Source organism: Hoplias malabaricus, chromosome 10 (assembly GCF_029633855.1).
Source record: "Hoplias malabaricus isolate fHopMal1 chromosome 10, fHopMal1.hap1, whole genome shotgun sequence".
NCBI classification, from domain to species: Eukaryota; Metazoa; Chordata; class Actinopteri; order Characiformes; family Erythrinidae; genus Hoplias; species Hoplias malabaricus.
Genome location: NC_089809.1, coordinates 24,255,293 through 24,276,531, shown reverse-complemented (window position 1 = coordinate 24,276,531; position 21,239 = coordinate 24,255,293). Strand labels below are relative to the sequence as shown.

General features: G+C 37.6%; 1 protein-coding gene and 1 pseudogene across 1 annotated transcript; one reads left to right on the top strand and one right to left on the bottom strand.

Moving 5' to 3' along the window:
- Positions 1–411: 411 nt before the first annotated feature.
- cmtm8b (CKLF-like MARVEL transmembrane domain containing 8b) lies at positions 412–3,897 on the top strand. Its single transcript, XM_066683854.1, has 4 exons — positions 412–672; positions 1,961–2,134; positions 2,850–2,969; positions 3,476–3,897. The coding sequence occupies exons 1-4, from the start codon at positions 520–522 to the stop codon at positions 3,560–3,562; spliced, it is 534 nt and encodes a 177-aa protein (XP_066539951.1). The 5' UTR covers positions 412–519; the 3' UTR covers positions 3,563–3,897.
- Positions 3,898–5,102: 1,205 nt separating this feature from the next.
- LOC136708028 (angiopoietin-1-like) lies at positions 5,103–18,245 on the bottom strand (annotated as a pseudogene).
- Positions 18,246–21,239: the final 2,994 nt, after the last annotated feature.

Sequence of the window (21,239 nt, the reverse complement as noted above, 5' to 3'; positions counted from 1 at the left end):
CAATATAAAGTGTGGACTGGACAAGTAAAAACCCCTGAAGACTGGTCTGTGAAGCAGGGACCCCAGCAAGAAATGTTCCTCAAGCCTCTTTCTCACATTCATGAAGCATTTTCTTAAAGTTGCATTGACAGTGTTCTTCTCTTGTTTTTAATGTAACACAATCTGTGGCCCTGAAAAACCTATTCAACACCTCCTCTGAAGGTTGCAGTAAATATGTTACTAGAAGCTTGAACATCGCTATGGCTTGCAGTTTAAATATATTTTTGAAATTATAAACACATTCAAAGCCTTATTTGAGATTGTTATTTATTTATTTGGCTAAATGCAATCAAATCGTCATAGCGATGTTCCAGCTTCTAGTGCAATGCATTTCCTTAAGTCTGTACTCCACCAGAGCGTTGCAAATCCTAAATGTCCTTAAATAAAACGGCGATAGGGGGCACTATCCCTCCAGTGTGTAGAAAGGCCAATTTCTACTCATAGACATCACTAGAACAACATTTCAGTTTGTGTGAGAGGATGGAGGAAGACCCGGAGTCCAGGGCAGTGGACAGAGAGAACAGGGCCAGTGCTCGGTCCAGTCTGGAGAGTGGAGGCCTGACCCACTCCACACTGGCCTACGATAAAGGTTTCCTCTGCACTCCGGCAGGAGCACTTATGCTCGGAGAAACAGTAAGTATTCTTTAAAAATGTTCTGTACAGGGAGAGGGGAATGTCTAGAAACTGAAAGAACTAGCCATGTTTTAACGTTAACAGTAAATACTACACCCTGTTACTTAACAAAGTATTTACACAGAGCTGTTCACTAAAGCCTGTGTGTACAGGACATGTCACGTGACGCAGGAGAGACACTGTATACTTATATATATTTAAAGCTGGAGGATAGATTTAGTTCCAAACCGACAAACATTCGAGATTTTTTTTTCTTCGTGGTATATACTGTTGATTGTAGACTTTACACATGAAATATTGCAATGACACATTAATATTATTATTATTTTTAATATACACATTTTGGAGAGAAAGTAATGTGTTACAGCCTGTATGTGAGCTACTTTTCTTTTGAAAACTATATGCAAGTGGTTTGGAACGAAACCCTTTCATTCCAGAGGTAAGAACTGTTGTAAAACATTAATGTTTGTTAATATATTTTAATTTTATAATTTTTAATTAGAACATAACTCCCATTCTTTCAAATATCCCCCTTCAGTTAGCACATTTTGAAAGGATTAAATTGTACATGCTAGTGGAAGTCTTTCCAGTTCCAATAAATATTTTACACCCAAGCTGTGTAATGTTGGCTAAAACATTTTATTCCAGTACTATCTTAGAAATTTCAAACTTGGATTTAATGACAAAGAGGAGCAGATTCCACGGAATGAGAGGAAGTGGACAAACCAAAACAGCTTGGCCAGCAGACTCTTCCTCTCTCACTTATTGTTCGCTTTCCTTCCACAATCCATTCTGACTCTCATCCAAGCATTCACTCTGTGTTTAATCTCCAGCCCGGCATATCTGCCGACTCCAAAACAACTTTTCCTGCGATACCGAGCTCTTAGTAAAGAATTCTTTGTTTCTGGCAACAGGATAAAAGGCTGGGTGTGTGTGTGTGAGGGGGGTAGTGCAGGAACTTACTCAGAGCTTAGACTTTATGAAATTTACAGCAATAAAATCTATCTGTGGTCAGTGTTAATTTTATTTCTGTATTGGGTCCAAAAACTGTAGTTATAAAGGCCCCATTCACAGTCAAGGAATCAGCCTAGTCCTGCATTAAAACACAGTGATGAATCACTACACAAAACCACTTTAGACACTTACACTTAAACACTTACCTGGGTTTGTGAGACCAGCACTAAGATTCAAAACACAAGCTTTTTCAGTATTTTACATATTTATATGGTTTTATGTAAATATTAAGTATGGTCATATACTCGCAGGTCTGTCTTGTCTGTGTACCCAGGTGTGTGGGCTGCTGGTGTGGACTCTTCTGGGAGGCACAGAGTACTTGAATGTGCCTGCACTGGGCTGGGTGATGTTTGTGTCAGTGGTCTGCTGGGTGCTGACCGTCTGCCTCCTTATAATGTATCTGACTACAGCACATACCAAGATACCACAGGTCCCCTGGACAGTCCTTGTGAGTAGATTTCAACTCAATTAAAACATGTGCTGCAATAGGCCAAGAATTAGTTTTTTCTTGCATGCTTGCAATGACTTAGAACACATGCAGTGTCCGATATTGAAGGCTAGACCCCAAAATTTAAAATGCTGTTAATGCAAGTTAACAGCCCATCATGAAATGAACACATGCCCTGTTTACGGCAGACTAGAGATGTAAAAACCATCACTCATTTTTGAATCTGTTAAAATATCAGTCAAGTATTGGTGTACTGAACAACAACATAAGATAAGGTAAAGAATAAAAAATAAGAACAACTAATGAGTCTTTGTCAAACACTGAGACATGGAAATTGGATTGTTGGTATTGAAACCTGTGAAAATGCCACCATGAAAGTCAAAGGTCAAAATCCATTGGTTCAAAAATGGCACCTTTCTGTTTACTTACTTAAGCTCCAGGGTCCTGGGGTTATGGGTTCCCCAATTCTGGTCACTGTCTGTGAGGATTTCAGTTTGTTCTCCCTGTGTCTGTGTGGGTTTCCTCTAGTAAATGAATGAATGAATGAATGAATGAACGAACAACTCATTATTCTTTATTCTCAACACATTATTCTTTAATAACAGCTCACATACACGTACTGTACCCAGTACTGATCTCTGTTCATTTGAAATAACGTATTGTATAAGCACAAGGAGATGTTTTAGCTGAACTTTTGAACTGCATTTTGTTTCAGGGCCTGTGTTTCAATAGCAGTGCTGCTGTTCTGTACGTGACTGCTGCTGTGATTAATGCTGCATCTGTGAACCAGGCCATTAGGGGGCGCTATTACTACATGAGCTGGTTGGCATCCACGGTAAAGGCGTTCACTTCGTCTCAAATGTCACTGATTAGTTTAGAATTAGGTATACAGTAATTAGCGACCATATTTATCATAACACTTTCGAGGTTTTAGGCTTTTAGAATAAAAGGTAATATGTAATACACTTTTTTAAGTAAAAGACACCTCAAGGAAAGCTTTAGGTTTAAATTTATGGATAGAGTTAGACTCAGAGACTTGTTTTTAGGATTCAGTTTCTGGTGTACATTAAATTTTGCTTTTGAGTTATATTGTAGGTTAGTGTTTTAAAGTTTAATTCTGTAAGCAAAAATATGTTGCTAGTTAGAAAAGTTTTATTTTTCTGTAAAGACAATATGTACGTGGATATTACAGCAGTGTGTATATGTGTGATTAATGTGTAGATTTGTACAAGTTAATGTATCTGTTTTCTAACAAGAATTGTGAAGTTGTTATAGTCTGCTTCCTTACATTGTCTGTCTTTGAGAGAAATGACATTGATTTACAATCCTCTGTTTTTTCAGGTATTTGGATTCTTGGTCATGCTTTGTTATACAGCAAATGCTTACATGAGCTACAAAAGCTGGAGATCAAAAAGTGATGGGTCCTGAACAAAAGAGTGCTTGAAAATAAGAAACAACTAGGATTATGATTCACAAACACTTCTCACATTAATCACAAAAAGATTCAATTTTATACTTTTGGTTGCAATTTTATGGTTTTATATTGTAATTTATGCAAGTTTTTCCGGCTATTGCACTTAAGACATTTACAGAGACTTGTATATTTTTCTAAATATTTTTCTGAGACACCTGAAAATTTGTTTACATGTATTTCAAGGGGCCCCTGTCATTATTTTTTAAAAATATGTCTATACATTGTTTGTAATAGTACAGTATACTGTAAATATGGCATATTTCTATATGTTGGAAGTGGGATGTGTAACACAGACTTGGTTAATTAAAAACTATATATAGATATTGCATGTGTATTGTCTGTATAAGTTTGATGTTAATTTATTACATAATGCACAATACCTAATGCTTTCGTGTGTGCGATCACATGGTGGTCTCTTTTCTCCTAATAATGCCATGTTTGGACCATACTCGAATTTATTACAGTATTACCTAAAAATATTTTCTCATGACTAAGAAGCATTTAATAATTTACTGCAAGTTTGTACTGTCATCAAAATTACACACAGGGCTTCAACAGTGAATAAACTAATTTCATCCTAATTTTAAACTAAAACTTAATTTTATATGCTTATGCTTAACCTGCATTAAACAAATCAGAGACCATTTAAAATGCAAAGAATGTGAGATAAATATGGGCAGTAAGGATAAAAATAACAAGTAAAAAATATATAATAATAATTATAAACCAAGTGAATTCCCTAAAATTATCACATAGTGCCCTGCTCCTAAAAGGTGCAGAAAAAATTTTGGAAAGAGACAAATTAATGCAGTTATCTTTCTAACTGATTGCAGGTTACAAGGTGATGCAACATAGAGGAAACCTAACTGGTTTCTAAACTTTGAGGTGAAATCAGAACCTAGTGTATGCCTTTTACATTCATCACATGTTAAAATGACTTTTCCTATTTAAAATGCAGTTAATAAAATAATTAACCACAACACAAAGATTATTTGTTTCTAATAGAGCAAATCATCACAATATTCAAGCAGATTTTGTGAAATAAATCAGACATCCATCATTAAAATCCACCCATACAGGTTTGCAAACACTCATACAGTAGCTTATACACGGTATGTTAAATATTTTTAGACTCTCCTTATAGTTCATTATATACTAAATTCAACTGTTTTTAATGTTTGATGGAAGTTTTGGAGGATGTGCCATTTGTAGTTATATTAGAGAGCTCATTTAGTGCAAGAAGTCTTGTCCAAGGACTCTTATTGGTGAAGCTTGGTGTTCCTGCCCAACCTTGGAATAAACCCCACTCAGTCATGTGAATGGCAGTGGTGTTACCCGCCATGAAACAAAAATGTAAAGTGGGCCTACAGCTTGCATTATTTCATACAAGTAAATGAAATGGGAAACCACAGAACCTTTGGTGACCAGTGTATAGTCTTAGTGGAGTAAAGCTAATGAAAATGTCTCGATCAGTCTGTTTGGTGTTTGGATTTTTCAGAAGTCTGATGGTCTTCTCATCATGGTGGTGGTACGCAGGGAGTAGCTGGAACCCTTGAAATCATGCCACTTGATGCCGCTGAATCTATCAATGTTTTGTCCATTGGAGTAGTATACACATACAAGATTTGATGGACCACAAGCATCAAACCACTAGCCTTTATAAAATAACAGAACGTTTAGTGCCTTTAAGTTAGCTAACTGATTTTAGTTACCATAGCAAACATTAGTTAACAGCTATTGAATGTTAGCTAAGATTAGCTAATTTAGCTATCTCGCTGGCTAGCTCTGCATTTGTCATGAGGTAAAACTCATCAAGCATCAAACCACTAGTCTTTATTAAATAACAGATCACACAGAAATGAGGGATGACTTGCAAATGCTATGTACCAGAATGATGAGTAACAGTATTTAAAGGTTTTTGTACTGAAGAGATATGGGTAAAATAGAGAAGGTGTTATACAGGATGGTGGGTGTCTAAAGCAGAATATTTTTTCTTTAGATTGGCAATCTGACACTAGACTGACAGCAAGCTCCTGACTGGCCCTCACATATTCTCACTTAATGACTACTGCAACCTCATTCACTATACCAGCCTCACACACAGCACACAAGTCAGATATAACTCTGACTGACTAAAATCATATTTCACTCTTTATCACCAATGTAGTAAAATACTTTCTTACTAATCATTATTATTAAAGTCAATTAATGTTAAAGCAAGCCAGGAATGGAGGCAGTACATCAGTTAGCATTGCTACTCCTCTACAGTATCGGAGTATATTTGAGAATGCTGGTCAATTTATAAAATTATATTATGATAATTCAAGCATATAATTTGCAAGAAGTTCCGTCTGATGAAATCCAAATTGTGATTCTTAATTGGGGCTTTTTATTGATAATAAAGAAAAGTGTGAATGTGGAAAGCTTGTGCTCTACTGTTACATGCTCTGCTAGCATACCAGGCGTTGTTGGGGCTCTTTGGCTCTACAAGAAATTTTACAGTAATGTGTCATTGGCAAGGTTTTACTTGCCACCTGTCAGCAGGAGGGCACATTGTCCATGTCTTTGGTGCTAAAATCAGCTCAGTTTATTACCAAACTGCTCAGTCTGCCAGCAGTTCCATTGTGACTCTTAAGGAAAAAGTCTGAGAGAAATACATACATTATACAAACTCATCTTACAGAAGCTGTCTAGAATCCAAGTGGCCATTTCTGGGTGGTGCTGTTGTTAGGCTTGTGCTGAGTTCTCTATTGAATTACTCTTTAATGTGTTTTTTATGTATACAGGCCTGAGGCTTACGTCCATGAGCAGTACACTGGGGAACAGCATGTGGATTCTCTTGAGTCTTTGACAGTTTTTTGCTCATCTCCCTGACTAAGGCAGCATTATCTCCTCAGAGCCTAACACTCAACATTACATAATGAAAATTACAGCTGAAAAATTATTATGCTGATAAATCAGATCAGAGATGAATCCATAATACCAACACTGATATTTGTAACATGGGCAAAATGATCTGATATGGAGTTTTTCTACCTGCTTGGTATGTTGCATGAAACTCTCAGCTGTAAACATGCTGAGATGACAAACATAAATTTGTTAATGCATAGAGCTATTTCTGCTTTACCTAAAATAGACATAGTTCTATGAACTAGATGTGGCAACATAGCATACAGCATGTTTCTGCAGGAAACCATTTGGATCTGTAAAAAAGGTAACTTGAAAGGAGAAAAAGAAAAAAAAAAATCTTATCTTTGAATTTGAGCTAACGGAACAAGACTTACTTCCAAGTAACTGTAGACAGTTAATAGTGGTACCTTTTCATCATATATTAATACATTCATTCATTCACTGTCTGTAACCACTTATCCAGTTTAGAATTGCAGTGGGTCCAAAGCCTACCTGGAATCACGGTGCGCCTCCACTTGGAAAAGCTTGGTCAAACTGGCCCCCTCATTGTTTTGGTAGAACTGCATATTCTGAACATTACGGTAAAAGTGTGTAGGGGGAACGAGTTGCAAAAGAAGTTACTGACAGGATATGGATGTAAAAATAAATAAATAATATAATAACGAATAAATAAATAATAAATATCTGCTATTTAGTGGATTTAATTAAGATATTAAGACATATTACTTCAAAACGCTCTTTAAATTAACATATTTCTGTATTTTTTATTATAATTTTGATTTTTGTAAAAAAAAACACTTTCACTTCATAATGATAGTACGACACCTGATTGACACACTTAATATCATATGTGTTGTCTCATCTCTGTAACTTTAATTACAAATTTTGATCATTATTAAAAGGAAACCTGAACATGTCACTCACTTAATATCAAGTCAATCTGGTGTTCCATTTCAAAAAAATACCACCCCAGCTAACAGGGAACTTTCCCACAACTATGGGTAAAGTTATGTAAAGGTTCTCCTAATGTTAAAAGCAAACATTCTTCCAGTGACATCAATGGAACATTCCGTAAACAATACTTCAGTTTGATAAAAGTTTTACAAAAGTTAATCTGAAACGTTCCAGTTGAAAGTTACATGAATGTTCTGTTAACAATTTTATATAAATAGTCTAAAGGTGTATATGTATGGTATTCTTTAGACACATCAATCACCTGTTTTACATCAATGTTTGAAATTAGTCATGAGGTAAAACTCATTGTATAGACTCATATATATTAGGTTATCTTGCTAATGTTAATGAATAAGTTATTCATTTTCAAGCTGTTTTTTGCAATGTGGCATGGTTTCCCCACTTAACACGCCAGTACCCAGTGAAGGACAAATAACACTCATTGTTTGTAACTGTTAGTATATCTCAAGTATAACAGGTCCAATATCAACAGTCAAGGTACCAAATTAAAGCTTTAAGTCTCTGCTTTTTATAGATATTTCCATTATATATATAGTTACACATGATAAATAAGTATTTTTTGGTCAACATATACCTTGCCAGGAAAGTTATGAAAAAAAATATTAGTGACAGTATAGATATTCAGATCTTTCACTGAGCCAGATTTGAGTCAACGTGTACTTATAAATAATGTGCAATTATTTGTCATTGTATAACTTACAAGGAAATGTGTCTTCGGCATTTAACCCATCTGTGGCAGTGAATACACACACACAGACACACACACACACACACACACACAATAGTGCACTAGGGCTGTGAACACGTGGGCAGCCATCCCTGGCTCCCGGGGCGCGTTTTGGGGTTCAGTGCCTTGCCCAAGGGCACTTCAGCCTGCTGGTCCTGGAGACTGAACTGGCAACCTTTCAGCAACTGGCAACTACAAAGCCCAGTCCTCTAACCATTAGGCCAAGGCTGCCCCTTTTTATACATCAGTGAAGAGTTTAATACATGCAGTTCAATGTCATTCTGTCACTGCAAACCTTTTTCAAACAAAACCATGTAGTTTCTTAATGACTGTGTTTGAACTGTGTTTCTGATTGATTTTACCATCTTATAGTCTCTCCATTTCCTGTGGAAATCTAGAGTCCCATCTTTCCTGAGTTGGATGACTGTCCAGCCCCCACCAGCTGTCTCCATGTTGCAGTAAACCTGAGGGAGGTGTAGTTAAAACATGTTTAAAAAGACAAATGCATCCCATCTGTTCTAGGGAGCGTGATCAACCTGTATTAAACAAATTATAATCTTTTGAAAAGTGAACTGCAAAACAATAACATATCTAAACTCATTAAGGAACGTAAAAGTATATAAAATTCTAGTTTCAGTGCAATGCAAAATTAAAGCATTTGAGAGGATTTCAGAGCCTTGTACAATACAAACTGAATCTAATATTCTGTTTTACTCTGTAAGAGACATCACAGTCTGCAGTGACTGTGTCAGAGATAATAACAGACAGTTCAAGACAGCCACACTGACCCGGTCAGTGCAGACATGCCAAGGAGAGACAGAGAAAGGGGCAGAGAGTAAATGAGAGAGAGAGAGAGAGAGAGAGAGAGAGAGAGAGAGAGAGAGAACTGGAAGTAATACAGTAATACACTGCCCAGCTGTTACCCACAGAGTTCAGCCAAGAGTATTTTCAGCAACCACTGTTTCATCATTGAGCCAAAAAATACACAGTACTGCATTAAAAGTAGACACATATACACAGGTTATGGTTCAGGATGCCACAGCAATTGGGCTTTATTATGGTATAGCTATATATTTATTTTTATATTTTTAAGTCTGGCATTAGCTATACATAGAACATTTGAATGAAATAAGGCCTATAAATGTTTCATATTTAACATGATTGATGAAGAGAAAGAACTTCTCTTTTTTATTCTAATTTTTAAATAGAATATTTGTAATACTGTCATCTATATTCATATCCATATATTTCACTGCTGACCTTCTTGATGTCCTGCAAGGTGATATGGATGGCACAGATTCCATTCCACTGTTAAATCCAGCTTTGAATAGCTCAGCACAGTCATGAAAGTTTCTCTGATCGTCCACTTGCTTCAGTGGACTGCGTTCACATTAACAGATGAGAAAACAAAGATACATATAACATGACAGATTTTACAACTAGCAAAAGGTCTGTTTCTTATCCCACATTATCAGTAACTTGCAAGTAACAATTGTTTGTTCTCTGGGTAATACACTCTACATACCTCGGTGAGGCATTATTTTTTGTTGTTGCTCCATAACGTAAAGCAGCAGGGACCTCAAAATAATTTTCTGGCACGAACAAAGTATCCATCAAGTCACCATGTTTGTGATTTGTCCTAAATTCCAAAACTGTAAAATATGATTCAAAACAGTCTTGTAGAGGACTCAGGGATAATTAATTATTATTTGATTAATAATAAATTATTTAGGGCAGCACGGTGGTGCAGCAGGTAGTGTCGCAGTCACACAGCTGCAGGGACCTGGAGGTTGTGGGTTCGATTGCCGCTCCAGGTGACTGTCTGTGAGGAGTTTAGTGTGTTCTCCCCATGTCCGCGTGGGTTTCCTCCGGGTGCTCAGGTTTCCTCTGGTTTTCCACAGTCCAAAAACACACATTGGTAGGTGGATTGGGGACTCAAAAGTGTCCGTAGGTGTGAGTGTGTGTGTGTGTGTCGCCCTGTGAAGGACTGGTGCCCCCTCCAGTGTTTGTTTCCGCCCTGCACCCAGTGATTCTGGGTAGACTCCAGACCAACCACAACCCTGAATTGGATAAGCGGTTTCAGACAATGAATTAATCAAATAATCATTTAATTCATTTTCTTAAGCTCCATGGTTGAGAGTCATTAAGTAATATGTATTGTCTTTACCTGTCCAATCTCAGCTTGGACAAGTCGGCTATCATACTGAGTGACATTACAGATAATATAGCAGAATTAGCTAGAATTAATTATTATTAATGAATTATTTTGCTCATTAACCTGCTGTAGGTTCTTGGCTCCGAAATTGAATCTGACCCAAAAGTAATAATTCTGTACAAGAAATGTGCACACACAAACAAATAACCAAGGACTGGTTTAATCACACAACTGGTGTATTAAAGATAATATCAAATAATGAATATATTGATTATACATTCATATAAAGAAACGGATTACAACTATACATGAGGGAGATTAATATATGAGGGAATTTCTCTATGATGACTACCCTAAATTCTAAAAAGGCTATAGTTTATAGCAAAGCATTCAGCACCAATCTCCTGAGTTATGAAAGAATTTAATCAGTGACCTTACGTGTCCCTGGAGAGGGGTGAAGATGACTTGCAGGACTTCACAGATGTGCTGGGCTTTCTGGAGATTCTTGCAGACATGGGCCTAGTAGCATTGCACTCATTCTTCCCTTTGGGCTTTTGGCCAAAGACACTGCCTTGGACACAGCGACCACTCCATCTGAGCTGATGGCATTCTGAGGGTGCATGCGGAATTCTCCTGAGCCTTTGCTCAGAGAAGGTGATCATTTTGAGGGAGCATGTGGCCTTCTCCATCACAATTCTGGAGCTCTTGTAACACCGCTTTGAGGGTTCAGAGGCCTGAGGTCTCTTTCATGCTCAGGTGTGGCATTGAGCTTTGCTGGATTTAAATCAGAATCAGAATCAGAAATACTTTATTGATCCCAGGGGGAAATTGCAATATTTATTTAAAATGCAACTATAGCATTCAAATATTACTACTAGAAATAAAGATAAAACTTCTGTTGGAATTTCTGTGCTCTCTTAACTGAGCTTCAGCGATGGAGTTCTCCTTCATTCCACCCCTCCTATTTCCTTCTCTCTCTACATTTTCTTTCCATGTTCTGGGTTTGTTCTGCCTGGGCTGAAATGTTGAAGAGCTGGAAAGCAAGCAAGGACGAGCCTAAGAGAGAGCCATGAGAGAGTCTGTATTCCCCCTGGAAGAGAGCTGAGTCTGTTAGAGTCTGAGAAGTGTCTAGAAGAGAGAAGACTGAGAAGAGAGTCTAGAAGAGATTTTTGTGCCACCATTTTTTAAACCAGGTTTCAGGAAACCCACCTTGAAGGCCTGATTGGTTCTCAGGGATTGAGGATTGGAGCATCTCTTGCCTCTGATTGGATGTTCTTTTAGACTAGAACCTCCATTAGTAGTGACATCACATACAATTTACGACACTTGACAAGACACAGAGCCTTGTTGAATGAGTATCCGAGATTTCTGAATCTTGCTTTTGTACTTATTAAAGATTATATCTTAACACAAAGTAATATAATTCAGACCAAACCATGCTTTACATAATTCTTAACCAAACAACACACAGAGTATGTGACAACCTTGGTTCCTACATAAGTTCATACTTGATTGTCTAACAAATTAAATGCGTATTCCATATGTAACTTCAAACTTTGAAATCACTGGGAATTAAGGTTTAATTCCATAGTTTGAAAAGTTCTTAATTAAGCAGTTTTACAGAGAGCATATGTGTCTCTGCCATCACCAAAGATTTCTGTCTTGACCCTCTTATTGACCTTGGGTCATAAACAGGCCCTGTAGTGTTGGTTTACGACCCTCTTTGGGTGTAATCTCAGATTCCAATCTGAGTTGGGGGAATTGGAGATGTCTTTGAAGTTGACCATCTAGAAACAAAGTAGTCCCAAAAAGGTTTTTTTTTTCAAATTTCTGTTTTTAGAAATGAATCCACATTCATCATAATGTATTACAGTCTATTGAATTTGGAAATAGATGTGGGAAATACATTTTAAAACAATCTTAGTGGAAATTGAACTTCAACGTAACTTGGAAGCAGGCAAGGCTTTTTACACCCTGTAATGGTTCTAATATCAGAAAGCCAGAATAAATATAGTTTAATATGTGGAACTGTTGAAAGCATATGAAGATCCATATGTCTAAATGTTTTATATAGACAACCATTGTAGTTCATTTGCATTCACTGTGGATACAGATGGTCAGTTGTACACACAGCTAATAAAACCTCTATAGAAAATCTTTGAATGTTTTGAAGCAGCTGTGTAAGTGTAGATCTTACTAATGTTCTTGGAGATAAATTGCATAATCTACTCAAAGGGAAGGAAATTTTCTACAATTCTGTCTAGCACACTGACCTTTCAGATTTCATTGTCATTCCCAGCAGTGGAACATTTCTCTGAACTATTTCATTTTATGATTTTGAACTATTTTCAGGTATAAAACAAGCTGAAACAAACCAAAATCACTAAGAACACAGTAGTGACACATTTGGGCTTATAATGTAGCACCCTGCATGACTGAGTTTATCATAGAAAGACATTCAAACAGTGTATAGTAATTGCATAAACATGTATGGTGTAATTCTTAACAATAATTTTACCATTTTACATTATATTGTGTTATATTTTACTGTGTACCTATCTCTATAGAGCAAAGTTGCAGCAGGTCCTGTACTGTGTCCTGTAGCTGTATCTGCTGACTGTAGAGGGCACTGTTGCTGGAGTTGGCTTCTTCCAGACTGAGACCTAGACTATGGATGAAGGAGGTTTGGTTGGTGATTAAGTTTTGCAACGTGTCCTGCTCTGCTGCTGCCCTGTCCAGTTCTGCCCGATGATGAGCCTCCATGTCCAGCATGTGCTGCTCCAGAGCCCTGCACATAAAAGCTGTCATCACTCAGAGAAAAAAAAAATATTTGTTCACCAAACAAAAACATAATGAATGAACTGACTCAAATGCAATACATAACTGAAGGTTATTTAAAACATGTTCATCCACTGTTGAACAGTTCTCCATCACACCAAAGAAGCCAAGTCCACTTCTACACCAACCAGTGATTTGGGCCCTTATACCTCTTTAGCCAAAGCATGGCATTGAGCTTGATGTTCTTAAACTAATGTGCTGTTTAGAATTTTGTCATTTTTGTAATTATATAATGTGTCTCCAAACATTTTGACATATTTTGTATGTACATAATTTCTACATTAATAAAACAGCTGGAAATTTTAATTAGAAACTCATGGAAACTCATGGAAAAAGACATGGTTGTGTTAATGTAATAAATTAAACATACATGTTTGAACCAAGTAAATTTAGTCACTTTTTCCAATGTAGATGTAATGGATAGGCCCCGATGTCCTCCCAGGGTCCAAAAAACACACGTTGGTAGGTGAATTGGTGACTCAAAAGTGTCCATAGGTCTGAGTGTGTGTCGCCCTGTGAAGGACTGGCGCCCCCTCCAGGGTGTATTCCAGCCTTGCTCCTAATGATTCTGGGTAGGTTCCAGACCCAACATGACCCTGAACTGGATTAGCAGTTACAGACAATGAATGAATGAATGAATGAATGTAATGGATAGCCTGGGGTATTTGTACCAGTAAGTGGTCAGAAACAAAAGACATTACTTGCTCATGTTGTGGAGTTTGTTGATTTCACTGGTTTGACGAAGTACTTCTGTCTCCAGTTTGATGGTGGACAGAGAGTTTTCTAGCAACTGGATCTCCAGTCTAGAACTTAGATGCACAACCTGCAATAAAACCACAGAAAAACACAACTTTGTAAGAAGAAATAAATGCTGAACAACCTATCCTGGCTAATATTTATTGAAATATACATAACCTTCACATTCCTGCATAGTTTAGAGTTCTTTTACCTGCGTTTCCATGTCGGTCAGTCGCTTTGCGTAATGAACTGACTTTGAGAACACACTGCTGCTCAGATTCAACATGGCTTCTGTGTGGTTTGGTGCAACAATATACTGTAGCTGGGACAATTCTTTCTTTAAACCATCTTTAACATAGCTCTCAATCTGTGTATACGTACACACACACACACACACACACACATATGCAGTTTGTGTTGAACATCGTGTTGCATCTTTTGCACACACATTGTATTTAATTATTTACAATCCGGATTCCAAAAAAGTTGGGACACTAAACAAATTGTGAATAAAAACTGAATGCAATAATGTGGAGATGACAAATGTCAATATTTTATTCGTAATAGAACATAGATGACAGATCAAAAGTTTAATCTGAGTAAATGTAAAATTTTAAAGGAAAAATATGTTGATTCAAAATTTCACAGTGTCAACAAATCCCAAAAAAGTTGGGACAAGTAGCAATAAGTGGCTGGAAAAACGAAATTGAGCATATAACAAACAGCTGGAAGACCAATTAACACTAATTAGGTCAATTGACAACATGATTGGGTATAAAAAGAGCTTCTCAGAGTGTCAGTGTCTCTCTGAAGCCAAGATGGTTAGAGGATCACCAATTCCACCATTGTTGCGCAGAAAGATAGTGCAGCAATACCAGAATGGTGTTATCCAGCGTAAAATAGACTTTCAAGTTATCATCATCAACCGTGCATAACATCATCAAAAGATTCAGAGAATCTGGAACAATTGCTGTGCGTAAGGGTCAAGGCTGTAAAACTCTACTGGATGCTCGTGATCTCCAGGCCCTTAAATGTCACTGCAACTCAAACAGGAATGCCACTGTCAAGGAAATAACAGAATGAGCTTAGGAATACTTCCAGAAAGCATTGTCAGTGAACACAATTCACCGTGCCATCTGCTGTTGCCAGCTGAAACTCTACAGTGCAAAGAGAAAGCCATTTCTAAGCAAGCTCCCCAAGCTCAGACGTTTGCACTGGGCCAGGGGTCTTTTAAAATGGAGTGTGGCAAAATTGAAGACTGTTCTGTGGTCAGATGAGTCATGATTTGAAGTTCTTTATGGAACACTGGGACGCCATGTCATCTGGACCAGAGAGGACAAGGATAACCCAAGTTGTTATCAACGCTCCGTTCAGAAGCCTGCATCACTGATGGTATGGGGTTGCATGAGTGCTTGTGGCATGGGCAGCTTGCATGTCTGGAAAGGCACCATTAATGCAGAGAACTATGTTCAGGTTCTAGAACAACATATGCTCCCATCTAGACATCATCTCTTTCAGGGAAGACCCTGCATTTTTCAACAAGATAATGCCAGACCACATTCTGTAGCAATCACAACATCATGGCTACATAGGAGAAGGATCCGAGTACTGAAATGGCCAGCCTGCAGTCCAGATCTTTCACCTATAGAGAACATTTGGTGCATCATAAAGAGGAAGGTGCGACAAAGAAGGCCCAAGACGATTGAACAATTAGAGACCTGTATTAGACATGAATGGGAGAGCATTCCAATTTCTAAACTTGAGAAACTGGTCTCCTCTGTCCCCAGACGTCTGTTGAGTGTTGTAAGAAGAAGGGGGGATGCCACACAGTGGTAAAAAATAGCCTTGTCACAACTTTTTTGGGATTTGTTGACGCCATGAAATTTTGAATCAACATATTATTCCTTAAAAATGTTACATTTACTCAGATTAAACTTTTGATCTGTCATCTATTTTTTATTACGAGTAAATATTGACATTTGTCATCTCCACATCATTGCATTCAGTTTTTATTCACAATTTGTTTAGTATGCCAACTTTTTTGGAATTCGGTTTGTAAATATACAAAGGAATTTTACAAGTCACTGGCAGTCTATAAATCTTAAAATGACAGTGTTATAGTGCTGCGGTAAACAAGAAGTACCATTTCAACCCGTTTCACATTATTTGAGTCTACAAATCTTAACTCCATTAATGCCCTTTAGACTACTGACTATAGAGCATGCCTGAATGCTTACACCACCATTTGCATTGTGCTTATTTTTTTTTACCCAAATGCTTTCCCAGATGTTCCACTAAATTCTTGATCATCATTGGGGCAGTGAAACAGTGAAATTCACAACTCCAAATAAACCTCCATCACAATGCACAAAGTCTTCAGAATGCAGAAAGCAGAGTCTGACCACGCAAAACACACATTTCATCAGTCAGCATCTGACTGGCCTGTACAAAACAAACAGGCGTTTACATAGTTTGCACATCACAAATGGAGCTTAAAACACCATAACCTGTGCATAAATAAATGTGAGGGAAATCCCCCTCTCTTACTGCAGAAAACTCAATGATGAGGTACTGAGCTGTGGTCTAATGTTCACACAGCTTTTGGCAGAATAAATACAGTGGGATAAACTAACAAAGAGAAATAATCCGTTGTGTTGAAAAGTGGTGCACTGGAGCCAGGAAGACATCACTCTTCACTCAAACTATATATTCCCCAAAAACCATCACTCAACATGTACGTTTTTTTTCTGCAGTTTCTTAAATAAGGGCTGATTGATCAAAAGACTTCAAAGCTGATGCCAGAGAAAGAGACTAAACAGAGGCTGAAATGATGGATCTAGAAAGTTGAACAAGCCAAATATATCCAGCCTCTTATTTATGTGGGCTGTAAGGTTAAAACCCACATTATGATAAAAACTTGCTCTGCACATACCACTGCTGTGTATGAAGTCCATATGAGTTGTGTGTGTGTATTCATGGGACTTTGTGCTGTAATCTCTGAATGAGACAAAAAAGACAAAAAATTCTTGGAGTGCTCTCACTGCCCTCAGCTCTGTGCCAGCTTTGACAGAGTGTCTGTTGTTTCTGAGTGTGTTTTATTCCAGTATCCTCCCACTAAGGATACTGGAAGCCTGTGCTAGCATTTCTTCTGCGGTGTTGCTATCAGTGTGTGAAGAGTGGGAGAAGAGGGTTGCATTGACAATCCAACACAATGGGCAGCACTTTGAACACATTTTATAAGTGGTCAGAAACTTGTAAATAATTCATGAAAGAATAAAGTTATGTTAAAACCAAGCACACCATTGTTTTTCTTGTGACATTCCCAATAAGTTTGATGTGTCACATGACCCTCTTCCCATTGAAAAAACAAAAGTTGGATCTAAAATGGCCGACTTCAAAATGGCTGTCACGGTCACCACCCATCTTGAAAAGTTTCCCCCCTCCCATATACTAATGTGCCACAAACAGGAAGTTAATATCACCAACCATTCCCATTTTATTAAGGTGTATCCATATAAATGGCCCACCCTGTACTTTAAGTGCACACATTGTGGACGTGTTAAACTGTGCTTACAAAGCTTGTGTAATCTTCATTAGAAAAGCAGGAAATGAAATGGGCTGCTTTGAACAGCCATATGAGGCACACGTCCAATGCCAAGCATCAGCCAGAGGGGTGTGAAGTCCCCTGGCTCTGCACAGTGGAACACTTTCCTCTCTAGATTGATGGAGCACAATACAATACGTTTGGGCATTCCATAAAACATTAGCACATGACCTCACTAATGTTTATGAGCCTAAATTTTTTCAAATCCTCACATCACACTAAAATCTAATGTAAAGCTTTTACAGAGGTATAGAAGCTGTTACTAGTAAAGGGGTGAGCAACTGCCTATAAACATTGGCTGTGCATGTTTCCACATATTTTTGCCCATTTAGGTCATGCGTCATTACCTACCTGCTGCAGCCACAGGGTGTAGTTGTCTATTGTCATCTCCAGCTGTTGTATCCTTTGGTATGAAGGGTTCGGGTTCCCCAGTGGGGTATCTCTCTGAGCAATGAACCCTTTAAATTTAGCATCACTATCTGGAGGCCAGCATCCACCTCTCTTGTCCATGTTCTCTAGCAAGATGAAGGTGTTAATACACTGACCGTTCTGAGTGGAGCTCAACTCATTGCTGTAGCTGGTCCTGCTGGTGGAGTTATCTGATAACTCATTCACGGAAAGACTGTCAACACTGGACATTCTTGTCAGAAGAAGAGTATTATAAAAGTACAGAAGACTGATGCTCATCATTTTGACAACAGACAAGTTTCAGACACTCGTTTTTATGTCAAAGAATGAGTGAAATAACTTCCTGGGAAAGAGTTTTTTGAATGAAAAGACAGCTGAGGACAGATAAAGCTCTATCTAACAACATCTCACCCCACAAAGATCCATAGTTGTACGTCTGAGTCCTTTGAGCAAAGCAGATGTCAAGCTTAGGAGACAATCCAAAAAAAATGATGCTCCATCCAACTGGACAGCATTCAAGGGAATTATATTGCATTTCATTCATCAGTAATCATCAGCTCAGTGTAGTGTCTTCTCCAGTCCACTCAGTAGGCTCCAAATATGCTGGACACTGGATAGTTCGTAATGTGGACAGTGTGAAGTGATTGAAATTGGCTTAAATGACAGTAGACAGTTTGCCTTTTTAAAAAGAGACTACACTGTACAGTACATGCCTGTGTGTCTCCCATAAAGGGAGACTTCGCAAGAATCCAAGGGGAGGGTGTTTGTGTTTGTCAATCTTGGATGAAATTCAAAAATAGAGAGCAAAAGTCTATGTGCAGTCCAATCATTGGGAAAGATCCCTACACTATGTTGTCCTCTAACTGTAACATGATTAGACACGTTAAAGGGCAAATTAATGAATTCAATAACAAAAAACACATTTTATAAAATTCTGAAAAGCTTCCCCACAATTTGCTTGCTCTCCAGTCTGTCTGCATGCTCAAAACTGGTCTAATTTTTTTTAATGAAGCCTCAGTGTCAATAAACGGGACAAGAAGAAAACAAAAAAACAAAATAACAAAGTGTCTATGTCCAGTATGCTAAGCTTTCTCTGGAGGTCTTTTATAGAACTCCAAACATTGAAAAGCATGAACTGAGATGAGAATTATTGCTCTATTTCTGCTCCTAAGGTGGGTAATATTATTGAATTATATTTGCTCTAGGTGGAACTAATTCTAAATTCAGGACACTGCTAACGGCATGAAAATAAACACAGACTGAAAGTGCTACATAACTAAACAACTCAAGTTACGAAGGAGTTTCTGTGGTAAATCAAACAGTGAATAAAAATGTACAGGACATTTCAACTTCAGCCACATACAGTCATATTTTTCCTTTAAAAGCCTTGAATGAATGAAGGGGAGGACGCAGTTGCTGAGGTGAAATTATAGTTTAATAAAAAAAAAAGTTAATTTGACTTAAATTGAATAGAAAAACACAGAATTGCACAGACACATAAACTCACAATTAACTGCAACAGCAAAATGCACAGACAGCTTAAGTAATGAGACTAGAAAAGCAGCCTTTGTAAGCTGCAGTCACATGACCTGCTAAACCGCCCACATCTGTGGGGGCATGGTTAGGGGAGACAAGAGGGAAAACTAGGCACAATGCAAATACAATACCAAATACAGAATACACAAACAAATCCAAAACAAGAAAGACTTCTGACACATTACACCTTAAAAGATCATAGACATTGCCTGTTAAGTGTCTCTGAATCGTTGACTCTGCCAAAAACATTATTGCAAAAAAGACATATGGTCTGAAATGTTTTTTACTTCTTTTTAACACAAGATTTGCAGTCAAAGCCAGGAATTTACCAAGCTAAAAGCATTTTTAATTGACTCATCAGAGTACATATACAGCTCAAATATTTAACATCTTAAAGCTGAGGCCACTAGAACAATAGCTGTCTTTATCATTTTAGATTAAAAGTCAAAAATCTCAAACATGTTCTCATTAAAGAATGTAAAATAAACGACCTAAGAACAATAAGCAGTTCTTCATGTTTTTGCTTCATATTCACCAAGGAAATGGAAGACATTTTAAAACACTGGCAGTTCATACTGGTTTGTTTTAAAAGTTCTGTACAGACAGTAATACTCTGGGACCAAAATATTGTTTTTTGCTATTGTAACAGAGTGAAGTCAACAAATGGGCAATAGAAGATCCCCCCTACAGACTAAAAACAACAACAACAACAATGCTCTGCTTAGAGAAAGGAGTGCATATAAGGGACCTGATTTCAAGTGATCATAAGTCATGAGTCTGAATTCACTTACTTTAAAGGATGGATACTTTTGGACAGATAGTGTATAGTGGATACACTATCTTAGATCATCCACTGTGGACATTGATGTAGAAAAAAATTAATAACCTCACGAGTGGTTTTTCACCATATTCTCATTAAGTCCATAACTCCATAAGAGTTGTTATGTTTGGTGTTAAAAAAAAAAAGCACCAAGAAAATAGCACATGTCTGAATGCTAGGCCCATACAGTGAGGGAATACACCCTGGAGGGGGCGCCAGTCCTTCACAGGGCAATACACACACATACACTCACACACTCAGACACTTTTGAGTCAACAATCCACCTACCAACGTGTGTTTTTGGACTGTGGGAGGAAACAGGAGCACCCGGAGGAAACCCACGCAGACACAGGGAGAATACATCAACTCCTCACAGACAGTCACCCAGAGCGGGAATTGAACCTAATAAATAATGAATCGATTGCTTATCCTTTGCATTCCAGATGTGTACTCTGAATTTTGTAACTTGTGTTTTGGCATCTGAATTTGGTCTATCGAATGTGCGTAACTTCAAAATATATTGTTTGAATTTTTTTAAGCTTGAATTTTTTAAAATCTGAATTTATTAACCTTGAATAATAACAGTGAAAACGTTCTTGAAAATTCACGAGTTCAATTCAAGAGCAATTTTATTCAGATGCATAATTTCAGTGCAAATAAATTCAGTGCTACAAATTCAAAGGTGGTAATATTTTAAAGTCTGATGAGACAGATTTGCTTCCATAAATTGTCACTGTATGATTTGTTATGTATGAAGATACCATAAATCATGTAGCATGGACTTTACAAAATCCAGATATAAATCCACACATAAAGGTTGTCGAGTAGAGGCAGGTTGTTTGGCCTGAGGGCAACTAAAGAAGACACTAAAAAGTAACCTCTCTGTGACCACAGACCCACAGTTTACAGGGAAATATGGG